This window comes from Sturnus vulgaris, chromosome 21 (assembly GCF_052056855.1).
Source record: "Sturnus vulgaris isolate bStuVul1 chromosome 21, bStuVul1.hap1, whole genome shotgun sequence".
NCBI classification, from domain to species: Eukaryota; Metazoa; Chordata; class Aves; order Passeriformes; family Sturnidae; genus Sturnus; species Sturnus vulgaris.
This window is the reverse complement of record NC_142263.1, coordinates 1,803,021-1,822,813: the sequence shown is the minus strand read 5'-3', so window position 1 is coordinate 1,822,813 and position 19,793 is coordinate 1,803,021. Positions and strand designations below refer to the sequence as shown.

Genomic DNA, 19,793 nt, shown 5'->3' with positions numbered 1-19,793 from the left:
GGGAGGTCTGGTGGGCGAGCTCCACTCGGGCTGGTGGTGCCAGTTCCGGGGCTGCAGCTGTGGTTGCCACAACAGCAGCAAACCCAGGGGATTGTGTGCACCGGAGTGAGAACAATCCTCTCACAACATCCTGAGACTTCTCCTGCTTGTAAGGCCCTGAGGAGTAAATCAGAGGTTGGAGCCAGGTGGGTTTGGTCTCTTCTCTCAGAAAGAAAGGACATGGCCTCAAGCTGCACCAGGGGAGGGCCTGGCTGGACATCAGGAGGAATTTCTCCATGGAAAGTGTGGTCAGGCACTGGAAGGTGTCCAAGGAATGACTGGATGTGGCACTCAGTGCTCTGGGCTGGTTCACAAAGTGTGGATCACTCACAGGTTCGGCTTGATGATCTCAGAGGTCTTTTCCAACCTAAATGATTGTGGGATTCTGTGAGCTGTTCACCAGTGAATTAATGAGAGACCATTCCCATTGCTTGTTGTCGATAACAAATGCAGCAAGCTCTGCCCTGAAGCAACTGGTATAGTTATGAATGCTGAGTGTTCAGCCTATGAACACAAGATAATTGCCCAGGCCTCTGAAAGAACCCAGAGATGCAAGGGAGCATCCTTTGATCACAGGACGAGCAAACAGCTCTGCTGGGATTTGAAAAGATGTGAAAAGGGAACACCAGGACACTGCTGTTCTCCACACACCTCCACAGCTTTGGCTGGGTGGCTGGAAGGAACTCTGCATTTCACTTCACTCAGGCCTGTGTTAGACAAAGAACCCTTTGTACAGATTGAAGGTGTATTTTTAAAAATCAGAAACTTTTATTTAGTTGTTACATAATGAATAAAAGTTCAAGATATTTCAAGCAGGAAGACTTAATGGCTCAACCATAATGTGTCACCTACTTCAAGAACAGTAAAGCTGAGGAAAACACAAATTGTTTTGCTTTTGTTGCCATAATTCCACCAAATGGCCTTTCTGTAGGGCTGCAGGGTAGAAAAATGCTGGGATATGGTGGGAGAGTAGAACTGATTTCGTTTATCTTTAACCTTTTATTAAACATCACTAACTTTTGAACACATCTCATTATTTTGAAAGATCAACTCTAGCATGCCTCCTCTCCCAACTGCAGTGGTGTCTCTTTTGAAGTCAGATGTTACCCCGAAGATTCTAGGCAGTATCCTATTTCAAAGCCACGCTGTCCCAGAGAACAGGTATTTCTTCCAGGCAAAGAGGGCCATGCAAATGAGCGCAGGAAGGGGCTGGCTGCCTTTCCACCGCGCTGGGAGATAACAAACAAGCCGCGTGTTCCAGCGACTTAAAAAAAAAAAATAAATAAAAATCCACGGATAAAAATTGTATGGATATAATGGTGCTTTTCGTATCAATGTGCACTCCCGGAATACAAAACCTGGGACAATGTGATCCTGCAAAGACCTAAATTCATGGTTCAGAGTGCTCTGGTGTGAGAAACTATCCTTCGGTACAAAGCCCCAGCTTTGCTGCTGCAAACCATGAGAACACCGACTGCAAACCGTGCAGCACTGTCACTCCACATGTTCCCGTTACAGCTGCTGTAACAAGGAGCTCGAGTGAATTAACTCTTCCACTAAACATCGTTTTTCGTGCAAACACAAGAAAAAAATAAGAAATAATTCTGCTCGTTAATTACACCCCCTGCATTTTCTTGTGAGGGCTTTAGTGCCTATATCCATACACAACAAGAACGAACAGGTCAGCTGTATTATTCAGTAGTTCAAGAAAGACTTTGGCTTCGTTGTTTTGTTTTTTGTTTTTTTTTTTTCTTTGGGCTGCTTAATTTAGGCAGCCACAGGATTTCGAGCTGGCTGCACTGGGGCGCTGCAGGCGCCAAGCAGAGCTGTTAAATCCTGCCCTGCCTGGCTCGGCACCAGCGCACCGAGGGCTGAGCCGTGTCTGATGCCGGGGCAGCGTCTGAGGCGGAGAATTCCGCGAGCCCCAAGGACATCGAGTCCAACGCTTATCCCTGCACAGGACACCCTCAGAGTCCCCTCCCTTTCCCCGTGCCTCAGAGCGTTGAGTTCATACGCGTTTTTATCAGCCCGTGCTACTGTTACCCGCGCTAACGCCCGGCCCGGCCGCGCTCGTTGTAACCCCCCAACGCCCCTGGGCCAACGGCCGGGCCCGAGGGCCGTTCCCGAGCCCACCGGGGCCGTTCCTGAGCCCACCGGGGGCCGTTCCCGGGCACGGCCCCAATCGCTGCCGCGCGGCCCTGAGGCCCCAAGGCCAGGCCGGTGCCCGGGGCGGGTCCGGGCGGTGCCCGCGGCTCTCGCGAGAGCGGGGCGGGGCGGCCCCGGGGCGGGCAGGGAGGAGGCGGCTCCGGACCCGCGGTGCCGCCCGCCTGTCACAGCGCCCGGGCCGCCCAGCGCCGCCAGCAGCCGGTAAGGGCCCGCTCGGCCGCGGGGCAGCGCTGCTGGGAAGGAATAGGGGGGGTGGTGAGGGTAGGGCAGGTAGCATAGGGTCCCCCTCGCCACATAGGGTTGCTTCCCGTAATCGCAGCCCCGCGTGGGGAGCCGGGCGAGGCCGCGCAGCAGCGGGAGGAAGGGGTGGGTCTGCCGGGGCGAGCCGGGCTGCAGCCCGCGGGGAGGCGGCGGGGCGGGCGCTGGAGCCGCTCCGCGGGGAGCCCGGGGCAGCGCTGGGCAAGGCGGAGGCTCCCCCCGCGCTGGGCCGGGGGCGGCGGAGGAGCCGCAGAGCCGCGCCGGGCTGGGCGGGTCCCGGCGGCCGCGCTGGGCCGGTGGCGGGCGGGGGGCGGCGGCTCCATCTCCCCGTGGCGGCTCCATTTTCCCCCGCGGGTTCCATCTCTCTCCCATCTCCATCCCCACTCGGATCTCCCATCTCCGCACTGGGATCTCCACATCCCCCTCTCCCCGAGGTCTCCATCCCCCCCGTGCGCTGCCGCATTCCCGGCCCGTTGCCGGCCCGCGCGGGTCCCTCGCGGCGGGGTGGGTGGGCCGGGCTCGCCGTGGTGAATCAGGCGATGGGGAGCGCAGGCTGGGTGCCGGCTGCTGGTGAAAGTGTGGCGGGGAAGCGCGGCGGGTGTTTACCTCCGGCCGGGGCCGCCCGCAGGCTGGAGCGGGGAGGAAGCGGCAGCAGCAGCAGCAGCGATGGCGCGGCTGGTGGCGGTGTGCCGGGACGGCGAGGAGGAGTTCCCCTTCGAGAAGAGGCAGATCCCCCTGTACATCGATGACACCCTCACGGTGAGTCCCCCACTGCGGGCCCGTCCCGCTCTGCCCGCGCCTCCCGCGTGTTGCAATTCCCAAGGCCGGGCCTTTCCTCCTGGCCGGGGCCTCGCTGGCTCCTCCTCGGGCTCCTGCAGCGTTAATCTTTGGGACTTTGCAACACTTGGGGTTAACAGAGCTGAATGTGGCAACTTTTTTTTTTTTTTTTTTTTTTTGTTGTTTTATCTGATGGCCGGCTGTGAGAGCGGGCGAACCGCATAATTGAGGGAGTTATCGCTGTGTGCCGGGGCCTTGTGCACAAGTTGTGCCGGAGCCACGAGCGTGGCTCGGTGCTCAAGGGTGGAGCAAAGCCATTTTTCAGCTGGGAAGGAAGGGAGCCATGTTACCGTGAAAGCCCGGCTTGGAACCGGCTGCTTCTTCTGCCCTGAAAACAGGCGACAAAAGGCTCCAGGCGTTTTCGAAAGCTTTGCCGTTGAAGTCGGCGTTTATCGAGTGTGCAGAAATGTAACAAATCGGAGAGTTCCCGTCTCGAGGGTGTTGGTGTGCGTTGGAAAACGTGGTGGTTTGGCCGTTTCCAGAAGATTCAGTGGAAAAATCAACGAAATGCAGCTTCTGGTCCTTCTCCTCGTGTGTTTAGAGGAAGGTTCAAAAATTGCATTGTAGAGCAACACGGAGCAAATGGAAAAAAATTCTCTAACTAGCTAGTTGCTCTTTGTTTTAATTCTTAAAGCATTAAAATGCATTGAAAATAATATTGCACTTAGTGTAATTTGATATCTCAAAGATTCGTATTTGATTTCTCTTGATAGTGGTACAGTAACTGTTGTTACTTTAAGTGCTGTAAAATGGGAGTGATTTAAATTCCTGATTTAATGTTTAAGATGGAAGAATCCCTGAGTTTTATCAGCTAAGGAAGGTGTCCCTGCACATGGCAGAGGGGTGGAACTCAGTGATCTTCAAGGTCCCTTCCAACCCAAACTCTTCTTCCACCTTCTAGAACAAAACTTGAATGTCTTCAGACATGCCCCATGTGGTTTTGCTGCATTTGAAGGAAGTCCTATGGCTGTATTTTAGTTTGGATCAATTGGAATGGTGGCATATAGTTAATTTATTAAATATCATCACGATTTTTGGCTTCTCTCTGGTTAACTGTGTTCAGGTATTTGGCAAAGTTGTCCCCTAAAGTTGTCCAAAGCAGCATCTTCCTCTCCTGGAGGGGCTGATGGCCTGGAAAACCCAGCACTGTGCAGGAGTAGTGCAAGTTTGAGGTTTTTTGGTGTCTCGGCCACACCTTGAAAGTTATTGTGCCCATTCATTTTCCATGTGGTTTTAAGCTCTTGGATTTTTCTCTCTCTCTTTTTAATTTTTTTTTTACTCCTTCCTGGACTCCCTGTAAAAATTACCCATTAGTTTGTGTCATGCAGACTTGCCACGCTCTTGTTGTTTTTGTTGTGTGTAATAAGTTGAGAGTGAAAATTCAGCCTCTCCCAGGTGGATGACTTCAGCAGACCTAAAATTCCATTTGTGATTTAGTCCCAGAATTTAACACCAGGCCCAAACTCTGTGTAATTGCACTGTGTTGTTGCTGCTCTTCTGCTTTTTACACCATCCTCACGATTGAAAGGGTCCTCTAGCTGTAAATCAGTTTTATATCCATCTGGAGGAAAGGCATTTATGCAAGTGCAAGTCATCCTCACCATGAAAAAATTTTACCTTGTGTCCATTTTATTTTTTTTTGTCATTCTGTTGCTGTTGTTACAAACTATTTGTATTTCTAGGTGGTTTCTGGAGGCTTTTATTAAAAAAAAAAATCTGCAGAAGCCAGTGAATGAACTCTGAGCTTCCTTGTCTGTCATCTATAATTTATTTTTTAAATACTTAATGAGAGCTATTACAAGACATGCAGCTGTCTTTGAAACAGAATTTTACATCTGCAGCACCATCTTCAAAAAATAATGGTGGTTATTGATAGTAACTGGCTTCTCTTACCTCTTTTGAAAACTCAAATTTTAAAAACAATGGGAACAACTGTGCCTGTTAGCTGGAAGAGTTAATCCGTGCCTTAAACCTGGAATCGGTGAGTTGATGGTTGCAAATGAGGAGTGGATGGCCCATGTGCTCTTCAGGGGGTGTTGCTTTGTAGCAGCTCAGGTGCAGGGAGATCCTGCTGCCCTGGGTGCATTCTTCACCACCACATTTCCCTGTTCCTTCTGGCTCAGCCAGAAATTAAAGGAGGTTTCAATATTGAACCCTTTTCATTTCTTAAGCAGCTTTTATGGTTTCTAGAAGGCATTCCATTTGATGTGGTATTACAGGATTTTTTTTTTTTTTTTCCCCTTTTCCAGTTCAGGGTGTGATGGTGGTTGATGTTTAACCACTTAATAAAATCTCATCAGACACATGAATTAATTTAGTCTTTGATTCTTTTGCTCTGTTGTACAAAATACCTCAGGGTGTTGTCTGATAGTGGGAGATGAAGGTGAGGGGTGGGGGGAGAAATAAGCAGATTTATCTCTGTTATTAGCACATAGAGCTTTTACTTTTGCTTGTAGCTCGTGGCCCACAGAAACACCACATTAGTGATGTGGAAAAGCTGCAAATCTGCAGCAGAAAGTGCATGGATGGGGGAAGCTGGCAGAGCAGCTGAGGGTTAGGATTGGCACTGCTCTGCACACAGATAAGGCTGCTGTGCCAACGCTCACATTGGGGCACACGGGACAGCAAAATCGTGCCTTGTTCTCAGAGAAATGGTGTTTATTTTGGTGCTCAGTGCCTGGAAAAGTGAGTGTGAGAGCTCTCTGGGGGTAGTGGTGGCAATTAGGCAGGCAGCAGGGAATTCTGCCTTCACAGCTGAGGGAAGGTGGAAGGAGGAAAAGGGATGAATCAGTTTTATTTGGTCTTCATTTGCATTGGGGCTATTAACCGGAGTTGTTAATTTGTCTTTCAGATTTTAATGTGAACTTCCAGTATTCACATTGACAAATTCTCTATTTCTCAGCTTGGACAGAGAAGAGAGCTAAGCCAGGAGGCTTTACACATTTTTCTAGTTGCTTTCATTTTATTCCGTGTTGTACCGTTGGATTTTTGGCTGAAAGTTACTTTCCTGGTTTCTGCCTCCTCCCAAGAAATTGCCCTCTTTGTTTCTCAGTAATTTGATAAGAAACGTTATTAATTACTTACAAGTAATCACATTGTTCTGTAGGCTTAACATTTTGCTTTGAGCCTCTTGAGAGTTGCAGCTGCAATCACACAAAGCAAACTATGCCTTGGAGTACCTTGTTGGGTTAATATGGTTTGAAATTAGCCTTTGGAGGAGTCGACTCTGTCATTAAACTGTTGTGACTGTTTCCTCAGAGCTTTATAAATTGAGTTAAGCTGTTGGGTCCATTTTGGATCTCAGTGTGTTGAAGTTTTTTTGGTTTTTTTTTTAAACTGAAGCAGGGTCTCGAGTCATGTAGATGATAATATAAATACTGATGGTCCATTTAGCAACTTTCGCTTTTTAACAGCTATTTAAGAGTTGCCATTTATAAACTGCCTCTAGAACATTATATTAATGAAGCATTTATTACTTTGCTGAAGCATTCACTATCTGAAACAGTTACTTTTATCCTTTCCCAAGCTCCAGTAATTATGTGAAAAGAATGAGCATTTAACATAATTTCACTCTTATTTCCCTCAAGAAAGTAAAACAACCAATGCTCTGTTTGACTTTTTTTTGTTTGTTTGTTTGTTTTGTCTGAAAGCTCCTCTTTAAGTTGTTTTTCCTCTCTTGTGTAGATGGTGATGGAATTTCCTGATAATGTGCTGAACCTCGATGGACATCAGAATAACAGCACACAGTTGAAACAGTTCATCCAGGTAAATAATATTTGCTAAGAGGTGAGATTTTTTTTTTTTTTTTTTGCTTTCCTCAGGTTTGTGGTTTTGCTTCTGCAGGAGGTTGTGACTCCTGGAATGGCTCAGACACGTCAGCACCTGGGAGCAGTCACACATTGGTACCAAAGTGCACTGGGTCCAGTGGTGCTCTGGACTGCACAGCATTTATTGCACATTGTCTTGTCAGGAGGTAATTGCTGCCTGTCTGAGAGCTCAGAACTTACAGTGGGAGCTACAGCTTCTCAATACATCTTGATTTGTATTTTTCTGAGCAGTTTACAACTGCCTTTTCAAGTGGAAGTGTGGATTGCTCGAGATTTGGGTTTTTATCATCAGTGCCCGTACCAGGGTAGAATTTGTGTGCCAATTGGTGTATTTTATAGAGATAGATAGTGAGAATTGGTTTTGTGGTGCCCCAGAAACTTTAATCCTAGAAACTGATGTGCCAAATTCTGGCAGCTGTAGCACTGTACCACCTGTAGCAGCTGCAGTGGTGGCCCTTGATGTCCAGAGGGGCAGAGTTTGCTGCTCTGCAGTTGCACAGCTCAGGGTTGACAGCAGCAGTGCAGACACGTGCTGCATGCCAAGTGTAGCTGGGCTGTGAAAATAGCTCGTTCCTGCTTTGCTGTGACTCCTGCAATTAATTACAGGAAGGAGGGTTATTGCAGAGTGATAGTGCTTGGCAGATGATTTAATGGGCCTTCCTCTAAGAGCACAAACCTCAAATGTTACCTGATGGTACCTCTGCTTTCCATATTGCATAGGAGCTGAGAACACTTTGTCTTTTCAGTGCATGTGAGTTCTGCTGTATTGTGTGGTCTTTTCTTCCTTTCCCCACAAGCTGTGGCAAGTCCTGTGTGCATGAGGAGTGTTTGACTGTGAGATGTGACAGTAATACAGAGAATACTCTGCTGGCATGACACTCACTGTGCAGATACAGCTCAAATGTGGGTTTGTATGTTGGGGTGTGAGGAAGGGGCTCTCTGCTCTGCACAGCTCTGCTGGTGGCACCCCAGTGCTGCTGGAAGCCAAGGCAGTAATTCAGCAGGGAGAAGGACTAGAAGGGTATGTGCTTTTTGTGAGGATGTGTGCCTGGATGTGTTTGACACAGGGGCCAGAAGACACATCTACAACTATTTATTGACATAAGCAATATTAGAAGGTGTTCTCATTAATGTTCTATTAATAGCAGACATTGGATGATCACTACTGAAGTCAGAGGCTTCACTCTGAGTAGTAACGTGTGCTTTCTTTAATTCAGCTAGTAGGATTGTAATGGGAAATGGCATTTAGCCTTCCAGGAAAAATAACTTCTGAATTGTCGTGGTCTGAGCAGAGCAAGTTGGTGGCAAATGAGATTTCCATAAAATTTCCTTTCCATGTGCCAAAGATAAAACAAGTGTGAGCAGTTGGTGTGTGTGAGACCTTTTCCTACAACATCTGCACGGAAGTGGAGAAAAAGGATTTCCCGGTTGGGACGCTGATTCCAAAGCAGCGTTTGCAGTGAAAGGAGGCAACAAAGAGGAGAAAAAAAAAAACAAACAAAAAACAGAGGAGTGTTAAATGATTTGATTTTTGTGTTTTTGTTTTTTTTTTTTGCAGAGACACAGCATGCTGAAGCAGCAGGACCTGAACATTGCCATGATGGTGACGTCGCGGGAGGTGCTGAGCGCGCTGTCGCAGCTGGTGCCGTGCGTGGGCTGCCGGCGCAGCGTGGAGCGCCTCTTCTCGCAGCTGGTGGAGTCAGGGAACCCTGCCCTGGAGCCCCTCACCGTGGGGCCCAAGGGGGTGCTCTCAGTCACCCGTAGCTGCATGACTGATGCCAAGAAGCTTTACACACTCTTCTACGTGCATGGGTCAGTGTCTGGCAGCTGCTCGTGCCGTCCCCGCTCTGTGTGCGGTGCCGTCTTGGCCACGCCGATTTGTCCCAGCACATTCTCATCTTCAGCATCCATCATTACAGCTGTTTGTCGCCTAAACTGGGAGAAAAGCAAACCTAATCTTTGATGCCACCAGCTGCAGTGCCATGATTGCAGTTGAAAGATGCCAAGATTTAATGTTCTGTCGTTATCTGGTACAGGCGCTGTGGGGTTTTCATGGTCTCTGGAAGAGAAGTGTTTGCCTCGTTAATTGACATGTAAAAAAAAAAAAAGTGTTAATTTTTTCCACTAAAGTTTGCTGCTCTTGGGTAGAAAGGTAACACTGAGAAAGTGAAACGTTCTGTTTCACTTTTTTAAATCCCCCAGTGCCATTAGTTCCTGAGCTGTCAGCAGAGCAAACAGTGAGTGCTCAGCACTGTGTGCCTTGGCCTTCCAGCTCGTTCTTCTTGCTCCAGTTAGCAGGAAAAGTAGGGAAGGTTAGTGCAGAGTTGAGGAGATTGAGATGGGCAGAGTGAGGTAGTGTAACCTGATCCAGTGGTTTTCAGAATACGAAGTTCCTCACTTTCTTTTTTTTCTCATAGGTCCAAGCTGAATGACATGATTGATGCAATTCCCAAAAGTAAGAAGAACAAGAGGTGTCAACTACACTCCCTGGACACACACAAACCAAAACCTTTGGGGTAAGTCTGTGTTTAATGTGCACAATATTTTAAGGAAGCAAAGTATTGGGACTTTATTTTTAAGCATTGAGATCAATTTTTATGCTCTGATCTGTTTGCCAGAGTAGCAGTTGGATTGTAGCACACCTAAATAGTTGTTGGGGAGAGGAAAAGAAGCACCCGGAGTTTTGGGCATGCTCAGGGCATGGATGGCTTCTGCACTTTGATACAAGCAATGCTTCAGAAAGACAAACTGGTTTTTGTGCTCTAGACCTAGATGGTTGCTCAGCAGATTTTCTCCCATTGAGGTCAAAGGGTACATGCTAAATAAATATACATCATTTTGCATGGGATTATTAAAAATGCTTTGCACAACTGTTAACCAAGGGCTTTATTGTGGTTGGATGCTGGGTTAAAACTGGAACTCCATAAAATGCATTTTCTCAAAAGTGACAGCATGTTTTGAATGCACCACTGAACAATATGCATGTATTTCTGTGTCTTGAAGTTGAAATGATTTATTCCAGCTGGTGAAGCAGAAAAACACTCCCTGTAAATCTATTGTGGATTTTAGGGAGGTTTCTTGTTTGTGGGGTGGCTCATTTTATTTATATATTTTTTTCATGTGATGACCAATAAATTAGTCTCTTGTGCTTAATTGGGATGTCTGGAGCTTTTTTTTTTTTACTCAGCTGTGTTCTGCTGCAAGTTAAGCCTCCAACCTGTGAAAGCTTGCTCATGGTTTTCAGTTACAGGACATGTATTTTTCTATGCAGATTGGAGTCTCTCTGGGTTTAGTTAAATCCCCTGGGAAACCAGGCATGTGGAATTTGACACCTGATTTTTGCTTGTGCTGCTTGAGGATACTGGGAACTAATCATTATCTTCTATTATATTTTGGTTACAGGCCTTTCACTAAATTAGTTTAAAGCTTATGTTACACAAGATCCTGAAAGTATAGGGGTGAATATATATATGTATTTATTTTTTAAATAAAGCAATTTCATAGCATCTTGAAAGTGGATTTTGGGGTTTTTTTTTTTATATTTAGTAAGCTTAATCTTTTCTGTGTGGGAACAGATGCTGTGGAACCTGCAGTTAGCACTTTGGCAAGGTAGAACAATTCTAAAGCTGAATGAATAGAAAGGAAAATGCTGCTTTTATTTCCTTAATTCATGCTGAAATAAATCCCCTTAGTATTTTGAGTGCTAGGAGGTTAATAGGGAATATAAGGAAGAACAATATTTTATAGTCTGCAGGTAAAACTTTGGGATTATCAGAGAACATGGCCTGTGGACAAGCAGTGCAGTTTGCTAAAGAAGCAGGACTTGCACTCCCTCCCTCAGCTGAAACCCCTCTGTTCTGTATAAAAATGAGCAGAGTGTATCAGAAATTCAGAAAAATTAGAAATTCAGATAAATCTGCCAGCAGTGGGCACAAACAGCCTCTGGCTGGGCAGTGGAGGCACCCAGTTGTCACAGAACAAACTTCACGGATTGCTCTCAACGCAGAGCTCCTGCTCCACATCTTTACAAGAATCTCCCTTCAGATGAGTTGTATCTGTTGGGCATTTCCTGCACACAAAAAGGGCTTTGATTTGGAGCTGTGTGTTTTAATTAGAGGAGTTATGTAAGCAGCTAATGCCACTCGAGGGTTATTTGATGTCCTCAGTCCGTGCCTGGCTTTTGGCTCCTCGGCTCCATTTGGGGCTCGGAGTGTTTGAAACTTTGCTAAATGCAAGCCCTATGACCTGGCAAATGGGGTAATGGCACATAAAACTCCTCTAAATTAGCAAGTAGGGCTGCTTCTTCCCATTTTCCTGCTCTGTTATATCCCTAAGATAGAAATGACCGTTGTGATAAAGTGTCAAGTGTAGACAAGCCTGTAAGTAACATGACTTGTTATTGAAGTGCATTTTTGTGAAAGTTATTTGGGTCTTTTTGTTTTGCTTTTTTTTTTTTTTTTGGTTGTTGTTATTTTACCAAATTGTCTTCAGCTGGCAAGTATAAAAACTTGTATGTGTTTATACTTAAAGTAATATTCTAAAAATCACAACTGGTTTGCAGCTGTAACATTAGGAAGTCATTCTGAGTCTGGGTTATAAACATGGACAGCAAAATTTGCATCTCAGTTCTCACCCAAACTTTCATAGATGTTAAGGCTTAACCTATAAAGAATTCAAATAAAATTAAGGAATAGAGCAGCATTTTCCATAGGATTTGTTTAGGAAAAATAACTAGCTGATAATATATGTGTTATAGGTCTGAAAAATGTTTGGTAATACTATGTGACAGTGAAAGGAGCAGTAGCAGACTCAGTTCAAAGAAATTAAGAGCAGTTAAGAAAAGTAGAGAAGACAGGAAGAGGAAAGAGAGCAAGTGTAGCATCATTTTCTGCTATGGACCTTCTCAGGGAGCAGTCAGGTAAAAAATGAGGCTCTGCTGGGCTTCTTTGCTGACCCCCAGGAGGAAAATGAAAATTTTTGTGTCTCATTTCTGTGCAGGGGGTGCTGGATGGATGTGTGGGAGCTCATGTCCCAGGAGTGCAGGGATGAAGTGGTCCTGATTGACTCGAGCTGTCTCCTAGAAACGTTAGAAACCTACCTAAGGAAACACAGGTATGTGAAAGGAGCAAACCACACCTGCCTTTTTGAGGAATGCACGTTTTTGGGAGATCAAAATGGTCAAAATGTAGAGGATTTTTTTTCTTGTGAAGCTGAAGATCTCAGCTTGGTGGTGATGAGGGGCTTTGCCAGGCTGCACTGGGATGGTTGGTGAGACAAAGATGGTGAAATATTGTGTTTAATGAAAGGGAAAGCGTGGAGAGCTGTGGTGAAGTCATAGCTGCTTTTAATTTTTTTGGCTAAGATTAAATTATGATTTACAGTTTAATGTTTAAAAATTGTGTTTTCTCATTCACTCTTCCACTGCTCTTGGGCTGTGCCTGTTTTTAGGCTTTCAGGGCACATGTGCCATTTCAAAATCCTGTGAACTGCTCTAGTACAAGCAGATTTTAGTCTTGGTGTTGCCTTTAAAGCACTTTTTTTAACCACTTGTTTATGCCTGGTGCTGTTAAATTTCTCTTGCAGGGCAGAAATAAACCATTAAATTATAGTTGCATGTGCACAGGACCTGCCGTGCTGATTGAAAAGTTTTAATTTCCAGCAGTCTCAAGGTTCTGATATCAACTGTGGGGGCACAGATGGGCGCGGGGGTGGAGGTGCTGTGGAAATAACACTTTGGAAACAAAATAACTTTAATCTCCTGTGACATTAAACACTGCCTTGGCTGCTTTCCTGGTGCTAACCTGCAATAATACTGCTGTTTTCTCTCCTTCCACCACAGAGAGCAGCCAGGTATCGTAGCTCTAACAGCAAAATAGATTTGACTTAGTGCTGTCAAGTTGTTGGAGACACCAGGAAAGGGAAAAAACACCATGCAGAGCTGGCATGGGGAGCCAGCTTTGTGAGCTGAAATGTGAGCAGCTTGTGTGACTTGCATTTTTAGACTCATCCAGCAAGAGATCTTGTGGCCTCTTGAAGGTTACTCCTCTTATGACACAGAATGAGCTTAATTTGCTTGTATTTTAATTATAAGTGTACTCCTGTCACACATGAGCTGTCACATGTTTAAAATGAGTGCGTTGTGTTATAAATAACCCTCGTTTGGCCATCAGCAAAACAATCTAATAATTCAAAATATGTTTGTAGTGGAAACAAGGATCACTCTTGTACAGCAGGCACCAGAGGAAACTTTGTCTTATTTCTTATCACTCACTTGAGTACACTTTAAAGAATTGCTAGAAGGTGATGTGGTTGATTACTCGAGAGGGGGATTTTGCACTGTTGAGATTTCTGATCTTTGAGTTGAATTCTGTGGGGGAATTTTTTCAAATCAAGGATTCGCTTTGGAGGATGGAAGTTTGATATATCCAGGTTAGTGATGTGGAGCAGGTGGGATAATTGATGGTCAGTTTAGGTGGATAACAACCAAAATCCTACAACAATCACACTTTGTGAAGCTCCCGTGCCCCGATTCACACCCGTCACCACGTTCGTGCTCCCCGAGCCTGACTTTGTGCTTCCCCCCTCCCACCAAGGTTTTGCACCGACTGCAAGAACAAAGTGCTGCGTGCCTACAACATCCTGATCGGGGAGCTGGACTGCAGCAAGGAGAAGGGTTACTGTGCTGCCCTGTACGAGGGGCTGCGCTGCTGCCCCCACGAGCGTCACATCCACGTGTGCTGCGAGACCGATTTCATCGCGCACCTCTTGGGCCGGGCCGAGCCCGAGTTCGCAGGAGGGTATGAGTATGTAATTGGCTAGAGTGGGCTATCTAGCGCTTTGCTTCTTTATTTGACTCTTCAATGTCTTTGCCCAAAGTGGCTTTTTTATTTTTATTTTTTTATTTTTTTTTTGTGCCTCTTTGCCGTGTGATGGACTCGTGGTTGTGAATATCTGTTAGCCCCGGTGCAGGCTCGGAGTTGAGCGTTTCGGAGGTTTCAGCTGTGCTTTGGAAGGAAGAAGTTACCAAGTGTCTTTGTTCACTCCCTGCTTGTCCACTGAGGTGTTCAAATATGCGAAATAGAAAGAGAGCCTTGGTTGAGTTTTGCCAAATGCCAAGTATTCAAGTTAGTTTTGTTGTCATTTGTGTATTTCTGAGCCTTTTTAAAGCATCTTAAAAGCTACCGGTGAAAAGGAGAATTCTGAGCTCATAGAATGAGTTGGAAGTGATATTAAAGATCACCCTCAATACCTTTAAAGCTCAGTCATAACAGTTTAATGAGGAGGGTAAATCCTTTCACGGTAGTTGTCCCATAACAGATTGACCAGATTGACAGATAATAGGTGGATAATGTATATCTTAATACTGAATGTTTGTACTCTGCACGGTAAGTAATGTACAAAATTCCCTCTGTGTTTATTCAGCTTGAGCTGACTGATGGTGAAATAATTGCTGTCAACTCCAGCAAATTTTAGGACACAAAAGAATGCATCTTTGGCATTTAAACTCCATCCCTCCTAGGAAGAGCAGGATGTGGCACCTGAAGCCAGAGGTGGTGGCAAGGCACAATGCTGCTTCACAGTGGTGGCTTTGACCTGTTCCTTTCTATTTTGCATCTGCATGCAGCACAGCAGAGCCCTGCCAGGCTGCTCCTGCAAACACAGCTGCACCTGCACCTCCAGAGAACACGGCAGCCCTGCTTTGATCCCTTGGTTGGCTTCCAGCTGCTCTAACAGTGCTGTGCTTTGGTTCCCCTTTCCCCCAGACGCAGAGAGAGGCACGCCAAGACAATAGACATAGCCCAGGAGGAGGTTCTCACCTGCCTGGGCATCCACCTCTACGAGAGGTTGCACCGGATCTGGCAGAAGCTGCGGGCTGAGGAGCAGACGTGGCAGATGCTCTTCTACCTGGGAGTTGATGCTTTACGCAAGAGCTTTGAGGTAAAAACATCCAATTTTGTCCAACTTGTGTCTGAATTGCTGCAGAAACTGGGCCCATTGTCACTCTGCTTTCTAACCCTGGGCTGGAAGGAGTGCTAAGGGTGTTACAGTCAATCCCTCCATGCACAGCACAACTGGAGTGTGTTCCCATGTGGAATAAACTGGAATAGCAAAGATCGAGGCTTGCTTTTATTTTCAAGCTGCCCATTACAGTGCACTGAACCTTCTGTGTTATTAATTCTGTTTTTCTACCTGATTGCATTGAAAGTAGCTCGGGCTACAACAGTTTTTGGTTGGTTTATGGGTAAAAATGGAGGATGTGCTTTTGAATTACAAAAGTGGTTGCAAACTCTTGTGTTCAGCTTGTTCCAAATGCACTCTGATCCTGTGGGATCCTGAGCTTCAGACAGAGCTCCTTTAACCAATACTTAATATTAATTGCCAGTTTATATGACACAGATCTTTTTTGTTGTGTTCATCTTCCATTCATAATAACTGTTCTCTCTGAAACACCAGTGAAGGAGGAGGAAAGTCAGTTTGGGAAAGATCATAATGGAACATTGAGCTGGTTAGTTCTTGGAGTTTTTTTACTCCCACAGGATCAGAGTATCACAGATCCAATAATGAATCAAAATCTGCAACTCTTCACTGAAAAATGTCAATCTGAGCCATGGGTGCAACCCAGATCTCCCCCACACATGAGTTTCCAGCAATCTAAACCAAGTGACTGCATCTGGGTGGGCATTTTCCTCCTGTAGTCAATGGTTATGTTACTGGGACTTCGGTTCTGGCTCTTTCCCTTCTCCTTTTTTATAAATGCAAAAGCTTGAATTGTGATAACTTGTGGATTTAACCTCTGTAAACAGATGGCTGTGGAAAAAGTGCAGGGCATTAGTCGATTGGAGCAGCTCTGTGAAGAGTTTTCAGAAGAAGAGAGAGTGAGAGAACTTAAACAAGAGAAGAAACGCCAAAAGCGGAAGAACAGACGGAAAAATAAATGTGTGTGTGAGATCCCTGCTCCTCTGCAGGCAGCAGAGGAGAAGGAAATCAATCAGGCAAAGGTAAACATGGGTAGCTGGGGCTTTCTGGGGCTTCATCCATCAGCTCACTGTTCCATGGTAGAATTCTTGAGGGATTTTAGTGTGTTTTGGTCCCTGATGGAATTTAATTCCAGATGAGCAGAGCCTTTGTAAAGTACTTACCTGGTGCTCCTTAGCTTTTGGGCTTTAGTGAGGTGGGTTTTGTTTAATCCTAAATCTCAAGTTCAGGTTATGCCAGGTTATTTTTCAACTGTGATTTCTTAAAGATCACTCAGAACCTGGGGGTTCCAATGCTGCTTGTAGACAATTACCACTGAATTTTTTTGGAGAGGGGGAATCTTTTAAGTGCAATTATTATTCAGGATCTCTTGGCTGACCTTAATGGACTGTGATTGTGGGTCAAGGTAAATTGGTTGGGGTTTTGTTTAGTTGTGTTGTACTTGTGAAGAATTCTAAGCAATGCTGTTATCAGTCAGTGTCAACTGGTTTTTCTCATGGGAAGAGTATCCTTTATAAAAAAGCTGGCTGAGCTGCTTTCAGTGCCTGCAAGTTTTTTTTGTTTCTGTTTGAAGGAGAACTCAAACTTCATGGAAAGCAGCTGCAAAGCCTGTGGTAGCACCGAAGAAGCCAACAACTGTGTAGAAGTAATTGTTACTAATGAAAGCACTTCTTGCACTTGTCCTAGTAGTGGTACCCTATTAGGCTCACCTAAAATCAAGAAAGGTATGTCAAATGTCTTAGCATTTTTCATTTTTAAAAAGCATTTGCCATTCATGGGGTGAACAGTGGTCACTTGTTTTTAAAAAGGAGTCCCTGCCCGTGGCAGGGGGGTGGAACGAGGTGATTTTTAAGGACCCTTCCAATCCAAACCTGTCTGGGGTTCTCTGAATTCTTTCTTGTTAGAGGCATAAGTAAAGGATGTGCAGCAGTTCCTACAGATGGCAGTAATTTTGGCCTCTGTCTCAGGTTTATCTCCACACTGTACTGGCAGCGACTGTGGCTATTCCTCGAGCATGGAGGGCAGCGAAACGGGGTCCCGGGAGGGCTCGGACGTGGCCTGCACTGAGGGCATCTGCAACCATGATGAAAATGGTAGGTTTGGGAAGAAGAGTCATGATGCCTTGATATCCTCAGAGCTTGCAGCATCTCAAAAGAAACTTGGCTGTGTTTTGCAGGGGACGATGCCTGCGTCCATCGCTGCGACGACAAGGAGGAGGATGGAGACAGCTGTGTGGAGTGCTGGGCTAATGCAGAGGAGAGTAACACAAAAGGCAAAAACAAAAAGAAGAAAAAGAAAAGTAAAGCCTTGAAGTGTGAGAACGACCATGTAAGGAACACGGCTCTGCCAGATGCTTCTCTAAATGCTTACGTTTGGAAGTAGTTGCGGAAGGGTTTTCAATTCCATTGAGATTTACGCTGAAAATGGGACAACAGGGGTCTCCTGTTCCCTTGTCATCCCAAGTTTTGGAATTGAGCTCCTTCCTAGAGTGGGTTGTGGTGGAGTCTCTTCTATGTTCCCTAAGCATGTGCACTTTAACTCACTCTCAGTGAATGTGCCACCCCCAGCTCCCCAGGCACACATTTAAATACAGATATCTACCCTCGCTCACCTTTGAACCTTCCTCTTTTCCTTCTGCTTCCATCTCAAACTCGAATGCCTCGTGTTAAACACTGCTGGCAGTTCACTGCAGGCTCTTTTCCCTTTCAGATTCAGAAGCTTGGGAGCTGTCTGGCAGATGCAGGGAGCAGAGAGACCTCAGGAAATCTCACGCACACAGAGTTTCACCGTGACAAGACCAAAGACACACACGCTGAGAGCTGCTGTAGTGCAGACAAAAGCGGCCAGCAGTTGCCTTGGTTTGAGCATATGAAAAATGTGTCACAGTTTGCAGAACCTACAGAAATGTCACTTGTCCCTGATACTGGAAAAGGTGCCAAAAGCTTAGTGGAACTCCTTGTAAGTAACCACCGCCTTCTAATTTAAGGTTGGAGCATCTTGCTTTAATCTTAGGGGCTGAGAGCTCAACTCCCAGTGAGGAATTGAGTCCCAATGTTCTGTTCAGTTCCTTGTGCACGTTCCCTGAGAAGTTTATAATTGAATGCTTTGCAGAGGAGGAGAAATTGTCACTGGAATGCAGTGAAAGAACTTGTGTTGCAAGTGCTCATTGTCAAGGATTGCATTATTCCATAATGTGAAGTGAGCATTATTGCTGCCTTCAGGCCTCAAATGTTACTTCCCACTGCAGGCTCCTTGGGCAGCTTGCTTCCTTCTTCTTCTCCTTCTTCTCCCTCTCCCCAAACCCCTCTAATAAAATCCATCCTCTTCCCATGGCAACGTGCTAAGACTGAAGTGGATTTGGATCCATTTAATGACTGAATTTGCCGTTTCTCACCCGGCCCAGCAGAGCCCTGTGTGAGCAGGGTGTCCAGATCAGGCAGCTGGGATTTGGGCTGGTGTGACAGGGCAGCCTGGAGACAGATGTGCTGCACAGGAGGGCAGTGCTGGAGCTCTGAAATCCCCATTCTCATTTGCAGGATGAATCAGAGTGTACTTCTGATGAGGAACTGTTCATCTCCCAGGATGAAATCCAATCATTCATGGCAAACAACAAGTCTTTCTACAGCAACCGGGAGCAGTACAGGCAGCACCTGAAGGAGAAGTTCAACAAGTACTGTCGCCTCAACGACCACAAGGGGCCCGTCTGCAACAGCTGGCTGGCAACAGCTGGAGCCAACTGAGCCCAGTCCAACCCTGTCTGTCACTGAAACTCGAGATGACTACTGCGCCTTCTCCTTCCAAACTTAATTTAGTGACTTACGGCAAAATTTTATCTTAAATTAATGTGATTCTTTTTTTTTTTTTTTCCTTGTTTTTTTTTTTTTTTTTTCGGGGGGAGGCTGGTGGAGGTGATTTCCTTAATTTTGTTCTTTCTCCAGGCTTGTATCTTTAGTTGAGTAGCTGTGCAAGCCTCTCTTCTAATTTAAGCCATCTCTTTTCATTCAATGTTTCTCTTCCTGTGAGACTTACAAAAAGCAAACTAGTGGCAAAGTAATGTTGTACCTATAATTCTGTACAGAATGACAAGGAGCTGAATATAAGATTTTACAAAGTAGACATCCATTTGCAAAATGTTTTGGATGTAATATGCTAAAGCGCAATGTGCAAAAATTTAAATAAAGAATATTTATTAATATGCAGAGTAGAGGTGGGTGTCTGTGTTTGTACTGGGAGTGTTCAGGTGGGGGTAAGGTGGGGAAAAGTGGTCTGGGAAAGGACAAATCCTTGGAAATCAGGCTCTGTGTCCCTCCAGGGATGTGGTTTGGGGATGGTGGAGTTGCTGCCAGCCCAGCAGGGACAGGTGGCACCATCCCAGCCTGGCACTGCTCGGTATCAGGTGCCTGTTGTGGTGCCAGGAGCTGGGATAAGGGATTGGCAGGGAGCTGGCAGGGGCTGTGCTCTGGAAATCCTGGTGTGAGGTCAGCACCATTTGGGGAAGGGTTTGGATTTGGAAGGTGCAGCTTGGGCCGTTTTGGGAGCATTGTTACATCCCACCCTTTTATCAATTCAATTCTTCTGTCTCTTGTGTTCCAATCAATCCATTTCCTCACACATTCCTGGGAATTATCTGAGCACCCTTGCCCTGAGGAGGGAATACCATCACCCCTTTTTCCCCTCCCTGCATCCACC

At 45.9% G+C, this 19,793-nt stretch overlaps 1 protein-coding gene across 2 annotated transcripts; it reads left to right on the top strand.

Moving 5' to 3' along the window:
- Positions 1–2,351: 2,351 nt before the first annotated feature.
- Positions 2,352–19,308, top strand: GGNBP2 (gametogenetin binding protein 2). Of its 2 annotated transcripts, none has more exons than XM_014881205.2 (14): positions 2,352–2,406; positions 3,092–3,222; positions 6,985–7,065; positions 8,686–8,939; positions 9,545–9,643; positions 12,126–12,239; positions 13,721–13,924; positions 14,891–15,065; positions 15,932–16,126; positions 16,678–16,828; positions 17,072–17,197; positions 17,281–17,432; positions 17,814–18,062; positions 18,641–19,308. In XM_014881205.2, the coding sequence occupies exons 2-14, from the start codon at positions 3,130–3,132 to the stop codon at positions 18,842–18,844; spliced, it is 2,097 nt and encodes a 698-aa protein (XP_014736691.2). In that variant the 5' UTR covers positions 2,352–2,406; positions 3,092–3,129; the 3' UTR covers positions 18,845–19,308. The 2 variants fall into 2 exon arrangements, with proteins under 2 accessions (XP_014736691.2, XP_014736690.2); XM_014881204.2 differs by having other exon boundaries at positions 13,721–13,930.
- The last annotated feature ends 485 nt before the right edge of the window (positions 19,309–19,793 follow it).

What these genes read in the sequence shown, in the direction of transcription:
- GGNBP2 (XM_014881204.2), top strand. Translation starts at nt 3,130, where the DNA reads ATGGCGCGGCTGGTGGCGGTGTGCCGGGACGGCGAGGAGGAGTTCCCC. An exon ending in GAGTTCGCAGGAGGGTATGA is followed by an intron (nt 13,931 to 14,890) that starts GTATGTAATTGG and finishes CCTTTCCCCCAG; the next exon opens with ACGCAGAGAGAGGCACGCCA. An exon ending in CTTTACGCAAGAGCTTTGAG is followed by an intron (nt 15,066 to 15,931) that starts GTAAAAACATCC and finishes CTCTGTAAACAG; the next exon opens with ATGGCTGTGGAAAAAGTGCA.